At 39.7% G+C, this 21904-nt stretch overlaps 1 protein-coding gene across 2 annotated transcripts in view; it reads left to right on the plus strand.

Moving 5' to 3' along the window:
- The first annotated feature begins 3328 nt into the window (after positions 1-3328).
- Positions 3329-21904, plus strand: part of LOC116056011 (aryl hydrocarbon receptor-like) — a 44599-nt gene continuing 26023 nt past the window's right edge. The window contains exons 1-2 of one of the 2 annotated variants that reach the window (XM_031308217.2): positions 3329-3820; positions 15153-15343. In XM_031308217.2, coding sequence (XP_031164077.1) covers positions 3762-3820; positions 15153-15343 — 250 coding nt within the window. In that variant the 5' untranslated portion in view covers positions 3329-3761. The remainder of the gene's footprint in view (positions 3821-15152; positions 15344-21904) is intronic. The other variant, XM_031308154.2, reaches the window with a different exon arrangement.

The raw sequence follows: 21904 nt of genomic DNA on the forward strand, positions 1-21904 counted from the left end.
GATACCGATTCTGATACCTGAACTTGCATATCGGCGGATACCGAGTACCGATCCGATACCAGCGTGTCATATATTTTATTATGTTTCAACAGCTGTATACTACTATCCCTGTATGGATGTGATATGATTTCTATCTTTGTTGTCGGTCTGGCTCAGGTTAAACTCTTTGTGAAACATGAACAAACACAAACAATGAACGCCACAGAACTAGATTTTCTTTAGGGCTTCATTACGTGGTATCGTATCGGTGCATAAACTCCAGTACTTCCTGATACCGATACCAGTGTTTTAGGCGGTATCGGAGCCGATACCGATACTGGTATCGGTATCGGAACATCTCTAGAAACAACAGTGCGTGTTTTAACAATATAGTGGCACAAACAATAAAACTGTGTCTGTAGAAAAACTGGCTCACTAAAGACAGCAAAACGAGAAACAATCCTCGAATCAAAAAATTAGAGGTGAAATAATTCACGCGTGACACAAAAGGCAAAAAACACGTTATTGTGTGTGTTTGCAGAATGCAGTCAGGATTTTAATGTCAGCCTGTCATGATTCTAAGTGAACATGATAGACGGCTGTTATGAGGAAGTACAGTGTGCCCAAGATAAACACTTTACAGATGAACGCTGGGGAGAGCTTAGGGTGTGAATGGTCTCCATGGCGACTGTCTGCAACACGTCTCTAACTGTCACTGATGTGTGGCGAGGTGAAGTAGAAGGCTGCATTTCAAATAACCAGGGGAATCAAAACATCAAACAATTATACGGAGAGGCGTTTATGTATTTAGTCTACCCTCATTGATCTAAAATGGCGTGGACAAAAAAATGAAAACACCTGTCGGTATACACGCCACCACAAACTACGGCCTCCAAAATGACCTCAAAGTCCAATCAACAGCTTTCTAAAATGGTTTTGGCAAAAAAAGTGAATATTATAACTTTCATGATGGTAAGATTTGCTCAAGAACTGTTGTATCAGACTGCATTAGTTTTAGCTAGGTGTGTCTAATAAACCTGCCAAATGTCTTGATTGTTTTCAGCTGTGAGTGACACTTTACTTTAAGTCCACCTATTTATCATTTATAACGTCGCTGTCGGGCAATGACCTCGAAACGCCATATTTCATCATTTTAATTTCCTTTCATAAATCATTTCTATTAGTCACCCTTTACGTACATCTGTGAGTTTTACATATGTAAACAGTGACGTGGTGACTTCGTCTGAGGTAAATAGCTCAATAAAATGTTTTCAAATTAGCCTTTTTTTTTCATTTCCTGAAAAACAACGGCTTTGGACATACAAGAGTTTCACCCAACAGCAATGATAGACAGTATAAACCGTTAATAAATGGTTTATTACACAAGAGTTAGTCGAAAGCAGATTTAGGCCTACGTGTTTTAATGTAGCCTATTATCAACTCCATAGGTGGAGGCTGCTGTATATACAGATAATGAATGACAATATAGTAAAACCCAATTGAAAATATAAAACATGTCCTACATAGAGGATGGATACCCGAACCGAGCCTGTCGGGACCTGTTCGGACAGATATTTAGAAATGATGTTCGGGTTCGGCTCGGTCACATCAGCGCGATAAGGCATTGAACATTTTATATTTAAAACAGCTTATTATGTAGGTACGCGCCTGTGTTAACGTGCACTTGCTGATGCGCTCATCTGTTGACATTTCCAAATGCCTTCCTACAGTTGCTTAATAAAAGCGGGCTTTCCACACAAACAAACATAGGCTACATGTGTCATTAGTATGAGAAAAAAATTTGATTTTAACTGTGTCGGGCTCGGGTCGGGCTCGGACAGAAATATCTTAATTCCTGTCGGACGCGGGCTGGGCTCGGACAGAAAAATGCGGCCTGATCTAGTCCTAACAGGAGGAATTATAACTGACAAATATGCACATTGATGACACAAAAAAGTCCTTAGCTGCTTATAACCACATTATAGTGTGTTATAACCCATTCAGTGAATGTTTGTAAATGGTAAATAGGGGGACTTAAAGTAAAGTGTTAGTGTCCATCAACAGCACATTTAAAAATCCAGAATATTTGATATGCATACTGACTAATTTCACCACTTTGTCAGGATGAATACATTACTACACATACTCAAAACCTGCTAAAAAAAAAAAGACATCATATGGCCAGATGTATGTGGACACATCTGTGCCTACTTTTGGTCTGGGGCTGTTCTCTGTGGTTTGAGCTGTCCTTAGTTCCAAGAAACTTAAAAGGGAAGACTTAATGCTACAGCATACAATGATAGTTTAGACAATAGTCTGCTCCCAATGTTGTGGCAGCAGTTTGAGAAAGGCCCTTTCCTGTTTCAACATGACAATGCCCCTATGTACAAAGCCAGGTCCGTAAATAAATGCTTTTCCAGTTTGGCGAAGAAGAGATTCAAACGCACTGGGGGAGGAAACATCGCCCAACATCAGTGGCCGGTATCACTAATGTTTTTGTTGCTGAATGGGAGCAAATCCAAAATATTGTGACAGGCCTTAATGATTTTGGCCTTAATGGCCTTAATTGTTTTGGAATGAGATGTTAAAAATCACATATTAGTGTCATGTGTGGGTGTACACATAGTTGGTTTTAGTGTTAACATAGATTTGGTCATGTAAAAGGTAAAATAGGGGCCTGAATAGGAGCATAGTTTACAAGTTGAAAAGCCCCCATTATGAAATTTTTTGATTTGCCTTAGGGCAAAACCTTGTAGATGTTTATCCTCACTCTTGTATAAAATCTGCAGGAGCTAGTGGCCATGCTGGACTTTGTATTGCTTGAAGCTGAAATGTAAATCATTCACATGCCAAGAAGGGCTTTTAAACCTATCTCTAATAAGAGTCTCTTGGATTTAGTTTGTGTACTTTTATTAGTTTAAATAAATCAGTTATCATACACATTAGTTTATTCTTAACAGAGAATAAAGTGCATGAGTGTATGTCAGAGTCTCTGACACATACACATTTTCTGGTCAGAGATCCTTGCATAGTTTAGGTTTAAATTACAACAGCACACAGTGATATAGTGGAAAAATGAGACTAAAGCCAAGTTGTAGTGAGTTACAAAAACGATGTGATATGTGCATCAGATATTATGGAAGTTATTAGGGAAACGTTTCTACAATATTTCCTGCTGTGGTCAGAAAACTCAGCCAAAGAACATATTTTCCCAACTAAGTCCAAAATCACAGCACACTCTGGATATTACAAAAGCAGAAGCAAAACATGCTCGACAGGCACAAAGAGTCCAGTCCACCTTAAAACATACAGCTCTGACAGACTGTTCATACACATTTCCTGAAAACGCCCCGTGCAAGGAGAAAAAAAGGAAAACTCAAGTGACTCTGAATGATAATAATAAGGCTGCGTTGTTTATCCAAAGAAGGGGGTTGGACTTCTGCTGAATTCGCCAAACTCTTCTAAATTTCCATTTTCTTCCCCTCTTACAAAACTTCACCACTTTGTGTTCACACGACTGCCTCAGTCTCACTTCACCGCACCGCCGACCAAGGTCAGCGTCAGTGACCGCCCACTGGAACTGGCAACGCGGCACCGAATCTCTGCGGACCCCGGCGGCAGCTTTTTTTTGTTGGGAGTTTTACTCACTGGCTGAATAAACGAGGGACTAACATACTTTCCCTGTACGGATGGAGGAAGCCTCAGCAACGAAGGAGTAGCTAAATAAACCAAACAAACGTTGGCCTAAAGTCAAGTTTGTGAGCGTTAAACGAAGTGACACCATGTTGGGAAACCCAGGATCTTATGCTAACAAGAAGAGGAAGAAGCCTGTTCTCAAACAGTAAGACTTAGCAGTAACTGTTGTTGTTGTGTTAAGAGATTTTCGTTTCAACGTTACTTTATGCATTCCGTTTTTGTGGCTATTTCGAGTATGTAAAACTATACACATACGGGGGGAAAAAAAACTAAGTACGTAGCTAACGTAACGTTCCACGCACCTGGCATCTGTAGAGCCTAATGTTAACTTTCAGTTTACTTCAGATGAAATGCTGCAAGTTATATAGAAATGTGGGCATTAAAATGAATGTTGGCTTTTTTATAAAAAAGTTGTAATAAAGATTGGCTCATATTTGATAAGTTATTTAATCAAATAACACATCTTTGCGAAAATGAAGCTAGACCGAGTTAAGGTCGACCGCATCCTACTGTTTTCTATCATCGATATATCAACTATATATATCTATAACTCGAAAGCAAAAGTAGTCAGAATAACGAAGAACACCCGGTAAAGTGTGGTCTTGTGTTTTGCTTTGACGATTATGATCTCTTGTGGTTTTGTTTCTCCACTCTTGTGGACTACCTTAAGAATGCGTCTAGTTCAGATCTGGCATGGATATCTTGCACTCGCGCATTAATCACAATCAAGTTGGAGAGTCGGCTGCTGCTCTCACGCGATGCTCCGAGGAGGGCGGAGGGAGATGTAGGGAGAGGGCTCGCGGGTTTCTAGTATGTTATTGTAATCAGATACGGCCTCGCGCTCCATCGTTGTGGGATCACTGGTGTGTGTGTGTGTGTGTGTGTGTGTGTGTGTGTGTGTGTGTTTGCGCGCGCGCGCGTGTGTGTGCGTGCGCGCTTTGCAGTGCCTGTAACTTTTTTTTTTTTAACCCCTCTTGTTTCTTACCTTTTTTAAAGTTTATTTCACACAAACCGTGACATTACACTTAGATAGAAGTACAGAAATGTGCTTAAATGAAAGTATACAACAACATAGAAATACTGCAATACATATAAAGGTTTAGGTTTTACTTTGTACTTCATCAGCTAAATGTACTTAGTTATCAGTTGAAGCTCTCGGCAGAGTTGAGTTATTAATGCATTAATGTTGGAGCTTGTCCAGGTGTAGTTTGACTACTGCATTACAGTATTTTGTGGGACTCTTTAAAATGCATTGTGTGTAAAGTTGCAACACAACAAATTTTTATTACTGATTAATCTGCAGATTACTTTCTGGTTTATGAAATGCCAGGAAATAGACCCACTGTACGAAAAGATACTGTAGGCAAGGCAGCTTTATTTGTATAGCACATTTCAGCAACAAGGCAGTTCAAAGTGCTTTACATAAAAACGATTACATTTTTTTTAAAACAGATAAAATATGAGAATAAGAGTTACAGTGCAGTATAAGCAATTAAACATTAAAGAGCAATTACAAACAGTTAAACAGTTTTAAACATTAAACATTAAAACATTCGTTGTCATCATATCCACTATTGGTCCCTCTGGGTCGTGTGGTTCACTCTGCTTGCCACCCATCTTGGCGTGGAAAAGTACTTTTATTTTAAAATATAGTCGTCAAATATAAGTCTTAGTTTCTTTCTTTGGAAAAACTTTGCGAAAACCCTTTTGGTTGAAATTCACACTTTTTGAAATTAGATTTTGAAGTGATCTCATGTCAACCAGTTGAAATTCACATTTTGTTGTAATTAGTGATCTCATCTTAACCTGAAACCCTATTGATTGAAATTCACACTTTGTCGTAATTCGTGATCTTATTTCAACCTGAAACCCTTTACTGTTCGTAAAAGGCTGGTTCTTAGTAAAACCCACACAATGAAATCTGGAGTAATGATGACAATTCTGGCCATTGGAAAGTAGAAAGTAGTTGGTTGGTGGAGAACAAAAAAGAGCTGAAAGGAGGGTAAATGTTGGACATTCATCGGTTGGCCCAAAGTTTCATACTTAAATATGAAACTTATAGCAAAAGTTACACTGAACTTCTGCTGATTAAAGGCATCAGGTTTTCTGGTCTTAATGTAAAACAAATGCCTTGGCCTCCATTACAATTCAAAACACAATACTGCTGTTACTTTTAATTATTTGATTGACTTTTAATACATAGTTTAACAATGAACTAAATCCATGCAAAGGTTTGTTTACATAGGTAATATTTGTAATCTGACGGTGATACTTTGAGAACATGAATAACAGTACTGTATGTATATATATATAATGTATGTATATGTATATATATGTGTGTGTGTGATTATAGTGATCTGGCAACTTGGATATAGGCTGTTCACAGTGTAAATCCAAAAATAAAAAGGTGGCCTGTGTGCAGACGTCTGTGTTTGTGAAGATGTGGGACTGTGCAGTGAGTACTGAGGTTTCCTGGACAGCCAGCTGGGCTCAGCTGCACAAAGGCACCATTGAGCCTGACTGTAAAAAGCAGTGGTCACTACCCAGGGGCATTCCATGGCAGATCTAGCCATCCAAATTCTCTCTTTTATTACCATGGACGCCTTCTGTGTATGTTGCCAGTCTCCTCTGCCATGCCTCCTGATACATGCAATGTATTCTACTTACTATGCCTTAAAGTGCTCATATTATGGTCATTTTCAGGTTCATACTTGTATTTAGAGGTTGTACCAGACTAGGTTAATGTGGTTTAATTTTCAGAAAACACCATATATTTGTTGTACTGCTCATTGCTGCAGCTCCTCTTTTCACCCTGTGTGTTGAGCTCTCTGTTTTAGCTACAGAGTGAGACATCTCACTTCTGTTCTATCTTTGTTGGAAGTTGCACATGCGCAGTAACTAGGTAAGGACTACTAGCCAGTCAGAAGCAGAGTATGAGGGCGTGCCACGCTAGCAGCTAGGCGAGCATTATAACGTGTGTTACAAAGTGACCACATTTGTCTCTGAAGTAAAGGCTGGACTACAATAGAGCTGTTTGGAGCAGTTTGTGAACAGTGTTTTCTGTTGGAGATGGTAAGTCCCTTTGGGGTGGACTTTGGGCTTTTTCACTTTGTAAACTTATTACATGCACAAAAACAGATATATAACACAATAAAGGAAAGGGGAAAAGCCAACAGCATAAAATGAGCACTTTAAACTCTTACAGCAACTATATTGTTAGTTTGCAAAAGGGCTGGATCCGAATATTCGACTATTAGGATATTTGTTCGTTGGGTAGGTATTCAGTTTTCAATTTTGGGATTTGAATATTCTTTTTTGTTTTGTTTTTCCTTCAATACTGTAATAAAGTTGAGACAGATTCAACTTTTGGAGAAGCGCAACCCGACGTCACACTGCGGTGGCCAGTCGCGTAACCGGCAATCAGACTTGTCAGTCCGTTTTGAGGCGGTGTGAGAGTCCCGTACAGGAAACAGGAAACATCACTGCCTCTGTCGCTGCCACAAGAAGATTTTAAACACGAGCACTGAACTGCTCAGGAGTTTGTGTACCAGCTGACCGTTTCCTGCAACAACAAAGCACAGTCTCTTTTCTTTTTCTTTTTTCGTGAAGTGAAGCTGCCTTCAAGTGCGGTCGGAAATGTCGAGATCTATAAACGATCTGACGGAAAACAATAAGTGTGACAAGTCTACTTGTTCTACATTGGGGGGGTTAAATAACACGACAGGACGTCACACAAATGAGCCATTCAAGTGCCACCAGCGAAGCTTTGAATATTGGCTGTGGATTAGTACCAAAGCTGTGAAGCGCAACAAATGGCAAACGGGACAGTTCTAGTTTGCAAGCGGCATTATTCTCATGTATTAACACTGGGTCATGTTTAACTTCCCATGTCAAAAAATGCAAACTCATAAGTTCCCCATGGGGACCATCATGTCGTCACAAGCCCACATTTCTACCCAAACTATAGTCTCCCAAGTTGACAAGAACTGACAGTGATTTATTGCATTGCTTTTGTCTTTAGAAAATGGAGTCTGCTTTGTCCTTCTTGTTTATTTCAGCCCTGTACAGTATTGTTTTTCAGCAGTAGCATCACTCCTACAAGTTACTGTGAAAATATGAGTTCATTATAGTATATATGGCTCATTAAATAATGGCTTTGTTTCAGTTTCAAAGACGAGTCCTCACTTAAATACTTTTATCATTGTCTAACAGTCTTTCAGGAAGAATGTCTCCATCTATGCCATAGCTTGAAATAAAACCTCTGCGCACAGCTAACAATAGAATGCCATCGTTTGTTGTGTTATGTTGAAGCTGTGTTAGAAAATCAAACAATGTAGCTTACAGTAAAACTCATTGTATTATCATTATCTCTATAAAATTTGAAAGCTGTTATGTTTCTCTATCAGTCTAATACATCGTCAGGAAGCCTTGACTGTGTGCTGGATCAGGGCAGAGCAAACGAGGCAGCTGTTGCTCAGTGGGTAGAGCTGTTAGGAGGTTCGATCCCCCGGCTGTTCTTGTCCATGTGTTGAAGTGCCCTAAAGGAAGACACAGAACCCCTAATTACTCCTGACATGTGTAGGTGTAGGGAAAAAAAAAATGTTGCTTTGTACAGAGGTCCCTGCCAAGTTAATGTAATCTAAATAATGGCGCAGGATGGGAACTTGGGGTTTTGTATTTTTCCAGTCATGATGAGTACCGCCAGAGTACTGTGGAGCGGTATCTCTAAAAGTTAAAAAACACAGCGTGCAGTTAGGGCTGCTCCCTCTTAGTCGATTAGTCGACTAATCGGTCGTTTGGTCTTAGTCAACTAAGATTTCTTTAGTCGATTAGTCATGTTTTATGCTTTTTTCATGCTGAATGACTTATTTCCAAGAAACGTATGAGCACATCTCTAGAATTAAAGTGGTGCTTTTGCATGACTCTTTGCAGAGAAACTCTAAATCAACTAATCGATTAGTCGATACAATTGAATGTTTTTGTACAATTGAATTGAGTGTTAGTCAACTAAGAATTTCTTTAATCGAGCACAGCCCTACGTGCAGTCCCTCCAGGATTTTTTTTTAGATTGTTGTGGCCCAAAATGGCTGATTTTGCGGGAGCTTATGTAAAAAATTGCGATCAAAGTTGCAATGAAAAAAATGTGGTATACTTCTTTAAAAATAAAAAGGAAACTTGTTTCGGGAGTATAAAATTACTCTAGGCTGAGATTTCCTAGTAACCTTACCAAAAAGGCTCAAGATGCTGCAAATATTGATATAATATGAAAATGGCTGGTTGGTTTAAGACAAAAACTAATAATTTATGGAATGAATCAAATTTGAACATCTGTGTCAGTGGCTTGTTGATCTTTACACTGTTAGTTAATTTCCTATCCTGGCCTGGGCTGGGACACACATTTATATGGTCAATAAATTACTTATTGGACTTTAACTTATCATTGCACTTACAATAATGAGCGTAGCTGTCCTCAATTTAGGTCATCGTGTACGTCTCATCTCCGGTTTTTTCATGCATCCACCGGGTGTGTTCGTGTGTGTATGCGTGTCAGTCGCGGGGGGGAACTGAGCAGCAGCCCCGCCCGCAGCAGAGCCCCGACAGAATTGAAACGGCAGCAGCTTTCAGCGACTTTAGAGTGAAAAAAATGCTCCAGCGTACATTGATGTTTTGAATTATTGTGATCGCAACATGGCGAGATCCTGGCGGGACTGAGCGTGACGCTAATAGAAGCAACCAGCGTGCCTCCCTCCCTTCCCTATTGGACAAGAGAGAAGGCTGCTTCCCAGAGCACTGCTCTGGCCAGAAAGTTCCCAGCCCAAGAGTTTTTCAAAAACGTCAGGCGCAAACCTGACCTGAAGCCAGTGTTTGTAAGTTAGCTCTAAAGAGTTTGTGGCTTGCTCCCTCCCAGAGGATGGTAGATTCAGTGGACTCCAACGGTGGCCCCCCCAGAGTCACCGCAAAAAAACAAAACATAAAACATCTATAGAAACTTCTGCATCCAATTGCCCAACTGTGTATCCATATGTTTTATTTTTTTTTTAAAACGCATCCACATTCTCTCCAGAACATAGCAGAATACATTACTTTTGTGTCACGCTTTTGCGTCTGCATATGTCTGAAGCCCCTGGATGCAGCATATTTAACAATTTATTGGCAATTTATCTGACCTTGATTTTTGTATGCATTCATGCCCCTTCTTAATATTGTTTTATGCTATAGATGCAACTGGAGGGCATCATTTATCACATTTTCTGTGGAGTGTTTTTTTTTTTTTTTTTTTATCTCAGCATGAGCATAAAGTAACAGAAAACACACACACAGAACACTTCTCTGTAGGATATTGTTAAATACAGCTGCCTTTGTTCACTCATCATCTTTGTCCTGGGACATTTATGCACAACAAATGTTATTTTGTGTAAGTTCTCCATTCTTTTTTACCTCTCTGTCTGGACAGCTCTTTGTAGGCTAAGGCCTGCTTTTGTAAACTATCCTATTTCCAAATTTGCTTGTCTGTGTTTTCCAGCAGCCAAACGTGTATAGAAAGTACGCTTCTCCTACTTCTGAGCCACAGAGTCATCCCTTCTGGATCTGGCAGACGCTCCGCCTGCTTCGAGCAGACAAATGTGCGTCAGTGTCATTACAGCAGACTGAGTGCAACATGGCCTGCCTTGACTCTGAGACGGAGGTGATTGGGTTCAGATCTCTTCTCTTTTGCTCTCGAGATAAGAAAAAACAAATAGAAATTGAGGGATGAGGCAAAACATATGCCTTGATTCCTACAATTTACGTCTTGATATCTGCTGCTCAACCCCGTGATCCATAGCAAATCAAGGTGGAAAAAATGGTTCTGAATGCTGGCTTTTGTCTGTGTTAGACATTTTTTGAGAGTGAGATCAGTCCTGCTCTATTTCTGAGAAGGTACAGCTCGGGTTTGAAGCCAGCAATCAAGTTCAGGCTGCATTCCCTGCAGATCATTCAGTGGCAGAGGAGGACATTTTATAGCCTATCATTAACCAAAGTTTCGGTAAAGAGAGAAATTGAGAGAGGAATTTAGGTAGGTAATTTGCAGGCTGAAACTGCAGATATGCTTTGGTAGTAATAGGCCTGGATAAGTTGTTGACTCTAAGGATGCGTTTTAGGGCTGAAACTAACTGATTTTATGTGATTAGATTTGGCCAGCCTGATAAAGATCACTGATTGGTTCCTCTTAATAAATAATTACAGAAAACTCCTGCTTAAGGACAGAGCCACAACATTTTTCTCATGCTTAAGAGTCACCTATAAGGCTTTGCAATACATATATCCACAACATTCCACTTCCGGAATTGCTCTGTTGCCAATGGAAAATCCACCAGATTTCACTCATTAAGGTCGAATATCCGTTGCCTTGGACTTCCTTTGTGTTGGCATTTTAAACTCTGGTGGATTTCTGAGGACTATGGTTAACTGCTCCTCAGATCTCTGCAGGGTAAATCCAGACAGCTAGCTAGACTATCTGTCCAATCTGAGTTTTCTGTTGCACGACTAAAACAACTTTCGAACGAGCACATTCCACCAAAACAAGTTCCTTCCCGAGGCTATTTTGCAGCGGCACCATTGCTCCGTACGGCGCTCAGCACCGCCCAAGACAATTGTGATTGGTTTAAAGAAATGCCAATAAACCAGAGCACGTTTTTCTCCCATCACGGAATGCTGTGTGGACTAGCCAGACCTTCCTCCGCAGCGCTGTGGAGGAAGGTCTGGCAATGTGAGACTACATTGATGGCTATTATTGTAATCATACCATGGATTTTTTTTTTTAAATTCCTATTTCTATGCAGACCAGTATGACCATACTTAGTTGACAACCAGCTGTCCAGAAGCATAAATCCAATACCTTCAATAATAATTTTAAGGGTCTTTTAATGTAAACAGATCCATTCAAGCATATACAGATTTATTCTTGCTAGGTCTTTATCTGCATTGCTTGCTGCTCTGAGAGGGATACAATGATTGGCTGTCTACATCATGTACATGTATGCAGTTGGACAGCAACAGTCTACCGTCAGCCTGCTGCTGTCAGCTGGGTCTCAGTCAGTTTAAACAGCTGTAGACTCTCTTTTTTGTGGCCATTTTAGGCCTTTATTTGTTTAGGACAGCTGAAGACATGAAGGGGGGGAAAGAGAGGGGAAAATGACATGCAGCAAAGGGCCGCAGGCCAGAGTCGAACCCGCGGCTGCTGCGTCGAGGAGTAAACCTCTATATATGGGCGCCTGCTCTACCAGGCGAGTTACCCAGGCACCCAGCTGTAGACTCTAATAAAAATAAAAACTAGAGTCCCCTATCAGTTTCATGCTCAGGATGTGAATGTTGGCCAAGTAAATGTTTGAGTTTCCAATTAAGTAAATTAACCTCGATCAGTCATATTTCATAACATTATTTAATCGCTTTCACAGTGCACACAGAGAGGCTTTTGTCAGCACGTAAATTAAAGACATGTTTTTGGCAGAGGGCTGTGCACTTCAGGATTTGTTCATTAAACGTTGTTAAACTAAACAACAGATTGGCCCATGCTTATTAACATCACATTCATCTCATTTGGTAAATAACCTCGTTACCTCGTTAGACTCCCCACTCCTTCTGCAAATTGCGACTGCTGTATATTTAAAACCTTCTGGTCTGGCAGAGGCGAGGAGACGGTAACTAAGCCGGCAGCTGGCACTTTTTTGCAGAGATGTTTAATTTTGATGCATGTGATTGATCATTTTTTCCCCACCCATTTGAGGATGTAAGCATTTTGACATTCACCAGACTCAACTAATTTAACAAATAAATACACAAAATGCTAAGACTGTTGGAAACTAAATTATGAGATACTTATTTTGATGTAAATACATAAATGTGATATACTACGATTTAATACAGTAGCTTTCTTTTTACTATCATAGTTTTGGTTGACTTTGTCATAATTGTTACATACTTAGAGACTCATCTTTTCATTTTCTTTAGCTATTTCCTCCCTGGTAGGAATGAGTTTACAATAAGTGTCCTTCATGAAAGGCGCTATATAAATAAAAGTTGTTATTATTATTATTATTATTATTATTATTATTATTATAATAAGATTCAAGCAGTGTCAGAAATGAAGGGGGGAAAAAAAAGCAAAAATGCCCCTAGAAAAATGTGACTGAGAGGCAAAAATTGCCCTTAAGATTTTGAAAAAAATATTTACCAGTTTAGGTCAAAATCCTAATCCTACACTAAGCCGTCATTTCATTTTCATTTAATCCATCTAATTTCCATTCCCGTCTCTAACACACACACACACACACACACAAACAGTGCTGTTACACATAGCCTAAATGTCCTGATAATAGCAATAGCATGCTTTTTATTTACTAGTGTTGGCACAACGTGGTGATTACTGTATGCATTTCAATCTGGGCTCATTTCACACACACAAAAAACAAGCAACTTTATGCACTAATTAAAATTTTTTTGTCCCCAAAACATTTTAAATGCCCTGATTTTTAGGACAGTGTGGGCTGAAGTTGCCCCCCCCCCTACACTTGCTGTAAGTGTCTTTCTCAGCAGGTGTGTAGTGGAGGAATGATAACAGCGGTGTTGTGCTTCGTCCCCGTCGCACCCTTCCACTGACACTTGGTTTCACTCCCGGTGTAACACGTGTGTCTGATTTGTGAGTAAGACATGGATCTCCAGAGAGCCTCGTGACTTTGTATTTTGCACTTGGAGCATGGGTGGTCTCAAACCCTTAAAGTGAAAGTCAAGCAGAACAAATAAAGCTGCTGTCATGGTAAAACTGGTTTCCATTTTAACAAACAACATAAGTAGTCAGTGGAATGACTTGCGGTAACGTATGTTTTGTGCTATTTATTCTGGGCTGAAGATTGTGTCCTTGAGAAAAAAAAAAACACTCTGTATTGTTTTTCATGTTTTAAAAGAGAGTGGACTGAATCTGTCTGCTGTTCTAAAAGGCCAAACTTACTGGTCCATCTTTCACTAGAAAAACAACAACTTCGCTGATTGCAATTTATTTTCAGACAGCTGTCGAGTAGACAAACAGCCGACAATCCACCAGTTGACAATTTAAGCAGCAGATTTCATTGTTGTCTTATTTGAGACTTAAATGATTCAGGTAAATATCTCATTCTGTCACTCTGTGAAGCTAACGTCAGCCTGAAGCAGCTACATTGCATCATTATCTTCAGTACCATAGGTAGCATCTTTGTATTTGTTAAATATTGTGCCAACTATTGTGCCAATGTCAATTTTTCTATACAACATACTTTTGACTAAGGTCCAGAGGGGCCAACAAGTTGGTTTTCTTTGAAGTTTTCTTTAATAATTGGTGATGCTGTGGCAAGAGCAATGTGTGCAGGATTTTCTTTTTCTTCAAGTCTTTGTTTTTGTCCAGCACACCTGCACATAAGAATTGTTTGGATGTGCACATTTTTTCTTTGAAAAAATATATACGAAGTAAGTTTACTAAGAAGTTGAATTTTCTCAGACTGGTGTGAAAAAGGAACCATCTTAAGACGTCAACGTTACAATTTGTGATTTAAAAAAAATAAATGTAGAACTATTATATTATGGAAATAAGTTTGGGATACTTGGTAGAGTTTTCTGTTACTCAGCGTCGACTCAATGTCCTGTGCGCCGTCAAGACTGGGTTTTTTCTCCCAGTGCTGTTTATTCCAGCTTGGTAATGCATTATGAGGCCATGGGCGAAAAAAAAAAAAAACTTAGCCTCAGCTGTTAGAAAAGTCAAATGTCAAAACATTTTATGCAGCACAGTTCAGTATCATCTGCTAAGGCACTGTGCAGGCCAATCAAACACACAGTGCTATTTCCTTTTATATACTGGTGAGTTTCTACTTGCTCTTTATAGAGAGCTAGCTAAACTAACTTCTCTCCGCTGTGACAGTAAACTGAATATCTTTGAGTTGTGGACAAAACAAGACATTTGAGGACATCATCTTAGGCTTTGGGAAACACTGATCCACATTTTTCACCATGTTTTGACATTTTTATAGATCAAACAACTAATCGATTAATCGAGAAAATAATCGACAGATTAATCGACTGTGAAAATAGTCGTTAGTTGCAGCCCTACCGTTTTGTTCCAAGCTAAAAAAAAGTATCTTGTACCATAATCAAAATAATTAGCATTTTTGTCTTACAAAATATCTTACACTCAGCATGGGAGCTGATGTTCTGTTGACGCACCTGAACTGCAGTGTTTGAGTCACATTCATGGCTGCGTCTTTATTCCCTGAGTCGGTTTGGAGCATTGCTAAAAGTTAATATGGTTCATGTTTAATTGGCATGTGTCACACTGCACCCCACAACAGATGGCATGGTCTGGCAGGGCCGGTTAGCCAGAGCCTGAACTGAATCAGCCTTGCTTTACAGGTGTTCTCAATCTACATATTTAACACCGCAATAACCAACTATATGTTTTTCTTTTTACTCCACAGTAAGAAGGTCTCTGACGGCAATGAAGTCGTTAAGTCAAACCCTTCAAAGCGCCACCGGGATCGGCTGAATGGGGAACTGGACCGGCTGACGGACCTTCTGCCCTTTGAAGGGGAAGTTCGCACTCGTTTGGACAAGCTGTCGGTCCTTCGCCTCAGCGTGGGTTACCTGAGAGTCAAGAGCTACTTTAAAGGTGAGGATCAGCCCAGGTCAAATACCAGCCGGCACTTACAGTCCAGTGAAACTGGAACTGAGAGAGTAACGTACGCAAATGTGTCGGCAGTACATTTGAGAGCCAAGGCAGGAATGAGAAGCATGCAGGAATCTGGTTTTAGGAAACAACACATCCTCAATACTTGTGGCCTTGCTCCACCCTCTCTATTAGCAACACATACAATAGTCACTATAAAAGACACAATTATATAACACAATTATGAAATGTATTTATTTATTTATTTATTTATTTATTTTTTTAAAGTTTCAAGTCTCCACACTGTAAGTTGATTAAACTTGCAGGCAGCCTGGCTTTGAAAACTTGATGAGTCATGTGGAAGTCAATTATGTGTGAGTCACGCACGTAACATCTCCACCAACCACAGATGATAGTTTTCTTTGAATTAAACAGACATTTTAGCGGAGGTGTTGGCAGACTGGCTGCTGAGTAAGTTGCCTGGTTGCCTCAAGCTTCACTGATGTTGTTACAATTTATGCGTCCCTGTCTCTGTTACTTTTCGGTTCATTTCCTGTGCATTGTTTTGCCTGTGTGGTCTTGTCGATGGACACACTCAAGCGTTGCTCTCTCTCAGACAACAAAAACCCTACTGAATCTCGGACGGATCAGAGACTAGTTTGCTAGTCAGTGACGTAGTGACATAAATGTGCACAGAATGTATTCCAACACCAAGATTTTATCAGGACTAGACATCTTTATAGTCTTATTAAATTTCCTTTTTCATGAACCTACACTTATTTGTGTAGAGGGTGCTAGCACATTATAGCAGCCGTCCTTCTATAATGTATTTCATGCAACCTGTTATTACACGTGCCGTTATTACACAGCTAGTTAACCCAGCAAAATGCTGAACGTAATGAAAAGTAAAAATGAAACGGAAAAATACATCAAAACATTTGTAGCTGCAGAGTGTAGTTAGCCAAGTTGTTTGCAGTGTGAACCTACAGTATAAATAAAGGCGTTACATGCAGTCAGTGGAGTTGTGACATTCCAGCGCTGCTTGTTCTCACACCCTTTTGTCTACTTTTGCAAGATAGGCTGAAGTGCCGCAGTTGCGCCATCATGTAATCACTTCAGTAGTCAGTTTCCCTAAAATCTGCAAAAGGTTTTTAAGACTTTGAAAACTTGACATTTCTAACCTATAATAAACTTCCCCCCAGCTTTGATTACGTGCTTTATGTAAATTTGCAGTGGTACATCTGGTTTACCATTGACAGACAGTTGGGATGAATATGCAGACATTTCTTTCCTCAGGATGTGTCAGATGTCTCAGAGATAACATGCAACTGGTGGATACCAGGGAACATAACTCTAGTATGGATTTTACACTGTTACATCGAGTAGAGTACGTACGAGTGTACAGTACGTGATTTATCAAGAGGGGACAAAAGTCAGTCAGCATATGTCTCTATCTAGTACCCTACGAGGAACAGAATATATCACACGTTCAAATGAATGGTTTTGAACCACAAAAAACTAGTTTTCCATGCATGGCAAGTTCTACATGGTTTTCCTCGACTGTATTTATATATAGACAGACAGCACATGTGGAATATCAGTGGAGTCATGTCAAACTCCTATCAAACACCTGGGGCCAGATGCTTTATTGGTGCTTAAACACTAAAACTATGAACATGCAATTTCTCACCCATGAACTGGTGTTGATAAATGAGGTGAACATGCAGTGAGAATGTGTGCAGCTCACGCATACTTCAGAACATGCGAACACGTGGTTTTAAGCTGCCAGAAAAGTACTATAAAAAGAAGTAAAAATTAAAAAGAGAGACTGAATCTAAAATCTAAAGTCGAGTTCAGTCCATGTTGCAGTCCACACCCCTTGCCATTTAAATGAGGTCAGTGTAAAAGAGAACAATGTGTGCATGTAGCTTTATAAATCTGACACAAAGAATGGACATGCATTTTTCTGCATGCATGTTGCCTCAGATCCTGTTGTTTAAGGGAACATATTATGCTTTTCCACATTTTCTGTCATTGTTGGATTTTCATGTTAAACGTGCCCAACACTTAAAATAATGAGGTAAACGTATTTTAGACAAATCCCTGTGAGCTAAAACGTTCAGATTTCCAACTAATCTGAACGCTCTGGTTTCAACAGTTTTTTCTACTCTCGGCTAAGTCTTACGCAACTCTAAGCCGGCCTTCTGTGATTGGTCATCTGCTCCAAGTAGGCAGGACTGGAGTGTTTTTTTTGTTTTTTTTTTCAGCCACTGCGGTGTTAACATTGTGGCATGTAACTACATGCTAACGGCAGTAAAATATGTCATCTTGGCTGCCAGTGTCGTTAAATTCTCCCCAATTCTGGGTCACATTACTCCTGAAACATTTTCTGTTTATGTAGTATTTGGTTTAAAAGCCTTTATTTTTGACTGTAAAAATTGCTGCTAACTATAGCAGGTACGTAGCTAACGGCAGTAAACAATGTCATCTTGGCTGCCAGTGTTGTTAAATTCTCCCCAATTCCGTGTCGCATTACTGCTGAAACATGTCTGATTGGGTAGTGTTTGGTTCAGAAGCCTTTATCTGCGATTTTTGAATGTTTCTCCCCAAATTCCGGTCACTTTACTGCTGGGACATGTCCGGTTGTGTAATATTTGAAAATGCTAAAAAAAAAAAAAAAGCCTTACTTAACTCCCATACTCCTCCTACTGTCCTTATTTTCACCCACAATGGTCTAGTCAAAGGTCACCCGAAAACATCCCTGCACAAAAGTGACATTTGCCGACACAAACAACCACACAAAACAGAAATGAAACTGTTTCTTTCTGCAACACTGGGTGAACTAACTGTGTTTCCAATATTAGGCAGCCTTTACAAAATGATTCAAAAATATTAATATAAAAAAATCCTTGGGGTGCCTGGGTAGCTCACCTGGTAGCCCTTTGATGCATTCCCCCTCTCTCTCCCCTTTCATGTCTTCAGCTGTCCTATAGAAATAAAGGCCTAAAATGCCCAAAAAATAATCTTAAAAAAAAAAAAAAAAAATCAATTTCACATGGAAGACATGACATTGTTGTTGAATGTGTGCTGATTTAAAAGTCTGTGGTAATGGTGCGTTTTCTTTCGTAAAAACAAATTAGAGATGTATCTCTAATCAATCGTTAAGGTGTAGAGCCCCTGGTGATACTTGGAGCAAAGTCTCATGTTGTGTTGAGCCTTCTTAGTGTTTTAAAAATAGCTATTTTGAGGCTAGCATAAAAGTACCCCTATTACTCCCATAAAAAAAGGCCATTTGACCGAAAACGGAAATACGGTAAATCTTAAAAGTGGCGATTCCATCCTAAATATGCTTTTAAACGAAAGTTTGACTCGGATACATTCACAAAAAGACCCTAGGTTGCATTTTGTTGAGAGACTTTAACTACTGCACATTTGAAATATCCAGTGGTGTTTGGTCTTTGCAGAACATTGAACTTTATTGAAAAACTTGAAGAAAAAAACTTAAATTATTCTCTTCAGACAGTCATGGAGATTTCGATGGTCTGACATGTTATTTTTCGTCTTTGTGCAGCTTTATACATTGCATATACTACCTTCCTGCAGTTTCTCAGTGTTTATGCCTCTGCTCGTGTCCCTGACACTGCCTTCCTCTTCACTCCCTCTCCTTCAGTTCATATGACATCAACAGTAGTCAGGCACACTGAAAAGACGGTCTGTGCCCTGTAGAAATGGAGGGCAGGATCAAAATCACATGTCACATCACACAGCCCATGTGCAACCCATCACCGCATAAATACTGCTGCTTTGTCACTGGAGATCTGCACTCACTGTAGACCAACAGTTTACTTCATTGTGCTGTCTCTGCAGTTAATAAGGAATCTCTCTTTGACCTAAGTTATTGATTAAATGCTCTGTTACTCACCTTGTGTAGATAGTCTGCGGGGTTATTGTCCTCCACTTGAAGATATTCATTGTGTTCTGAGACAAATATGCACCGCTTAGTAAATAGCTGTTAGCTGAAAGAACAGGAAGTTTGTTGTAGCCTTGAGAGCACTCATTTAAAAAAATGAGAAAACAATGGACGAGACAATTTTGAAGCACGTCATTAACCGAGCATCTTTGGTTTACATTTAGCGTATGAAAACGGACAGTCAGAGATTGTTCAGTGTTTTCACAGGTCCCTTCATGACATCTGTCATCTGAGTTCTGCACATTGTGCTTCCTGCAATCTTGAGTATGATCACATTAACATATTTAGAATATGGGCTGCACATTACTTCCTCGCCAATCTTACACATGTAAATGTCCGTTTGTGTCAGTCGTACGGAGTGCTCCACAGCCTGTGTTGTATAATGCCTTCTGTGGCTCTGGAGTTTGTCAAGTCTAATAGAATGATCTCAGCTTTTACAGAACATTTTAGTTACTAACCGGGAACATGGAGTTCAAAGCTATTGGGTGTTTCCCTGGCAGTGAAAAGATGCCGATGGTACAAATGTCAAGTGTTTTTTTTTAACCTGACCTTGCCATTAAAAAGGCAGGATACACCAGCCTCTGCTGCTCTAGTTTGTACTATTCTGTCTCTTGTGAGCCCCCTAACTTTATGGAACTGTAAATCAATGGACTACACCTTTAATTGCAGTGTGATTGATTGATGTGTATGTGAAGGTTGCCTCTGATTACTGACAAAGTGATGTGCGTTAAATCTGGGTCAACACACATCAGCCAACCTCATGACACTCCTCCTGACCTGGCCCCCTGTCTGCTGACCAGGGTCCTTTATTAAGTCAATGATAATGATGTTAAAAAATCATTTTAAACTTTGACTCCTTGAAGAAAGTTAGAGAGAGAAAGAGTCCACATGTAGGTGAAAATGAAGAAGCGAAAGATAACGTGTAATTATGTAATGTAATAGTGCATAATTCTATGGTTTAGCAGTCAAATTGTAGCTGTCTAACTATACCGCAGACTGGAGTCTCTACTAACTGTAGCGATTAACCCAAGATAGTTGTCCCATATGAATATGTCCAACGCCTGTCTGCTGTGTGAAAGTGGTATAAGGTTGTGGATTAAAACAGAACGCCCCTGAATGCTTTTTACCGGCGTCAAACATGTTGTCATAGACAGCTTGTCTCACCCTTTCCCTGTTGGCATTGCATTGACGTGACATGTGATACATCTGACAATATGCAGTGTCGGCCTAGTGTATGCCAACTTTTTCCTGCTCGATGCCAAAAACTGTCTGTTGTTCATTATCAGGTTACATATTGGATCTGCGTTTTGTTTGTCTACTTTCAATAAAGTCATCTTTGACATCACCTTTAGTAGGACAGGTTACTATCTGTTTGTTCCAAACAGGGTGTTGATTTCTCGAGTCAGACACTTGATTAGAGTTTGTTTAGAACTCGCTGTTATTATTATTGAGATTTTGTTGTAGCTCCTCTTGTGACAGACAGAATATTAAAGGTGCCCTGCCAAAAAATGCAACTTTTACTTGCATTTTTTTGAAATATGTTAGGTCCATATGTGTTTGTGTTATGTGGTGAATGTGAAAATGAACTGCTACCTCCTCTGTCAGCTCTAGCCACTGAAAAGAAATAAGCGGAGAAATCAGGCCAATTACAAAAGCTGGTCAGTCTGACGTGGTGTTGCCTGAGCTCATTACTATTCATGAGCTCGCCCAGTTGTGCTGGGTAAAGGACGCTGATAGCCAGGCTCTCATGCTCGTTGAATATTAATGAGAACTGGCACAAATCGAGCTGAGTCTTCCTGCAGGCTTTCTATACAACGCTAGAATGGCTTGAAACAAGGTAACCAAGGCATCTTTTTCAGTCCATGGAAGAACTTCAGACATTACCACAAAGTAATGAAATACGTGTGGCAGGGCACCTTTAATCCATGCAACCTTTACAAACTAGTAGAAGGAACATTATCATATTACATATTGAGTCTTTCAAGAACATCATTACACCGTACGCGTTAAAATGTCTAAAAACGACAACGTATGTTACATATTTTGTTGAGTTGTGTACTTTATCCCAAATGTTTCCAACAATGTTCAAAACTAATATTTTTTTCAAGGTAACAGTCCGTTTGCACATGCATCAGCATTGTGGTTGTCTGCCAGAAGTTGTCATAAATAGTTTGAAACTATATATTTTAACCAGATGAAGGAGTTTAGTCATCAGATGTCTGGATATTAAGTTATCAGAAAAACAAGCTGAGCAAACGGTAGCAGTAGCTCGGCTTGCAGCCCCTAAAACGGCGTCTGAGAAACGCAGATTTTTAACGTGAGCTGCTTTATTCAGTTTTTTTATCGGTTTGAATCAATTTTGGAGAGGAGGGAATAATTCGGCCCTATGGTAAAACCTCCTGAACGATGAACACTGAATAAATCCTAACCGGAAGAACTGACTGCAATGACACTGGTGGGGAAGACAACAACTCCCATGATCCCACACTACTTCACAACGTCACCAAACTCCATCTTTTGTTATTGTTTTGATTGAGAGACCCCTAGCGGCAAAAGAAATGACATATTGTTCTTTTAAATTACAAAGTAATTTA

The sequence above is a fragment of the Sander lucioperca genome, chromosome 8 (assembly GCF_008315115.2).
Source record: "Sander lucioperca isolate FBNREF2018 chromosome 8, SLUC_FBN_1.2, whole genome shotgun sequence".
In the NCBI taxonomy this organism is placed as follows: domain Eukaryota; kingdom Metazoa; phylum Chordata; class Actinopteri; order Perciformes; family Percidae; genus Sander; species Sander lucioperca.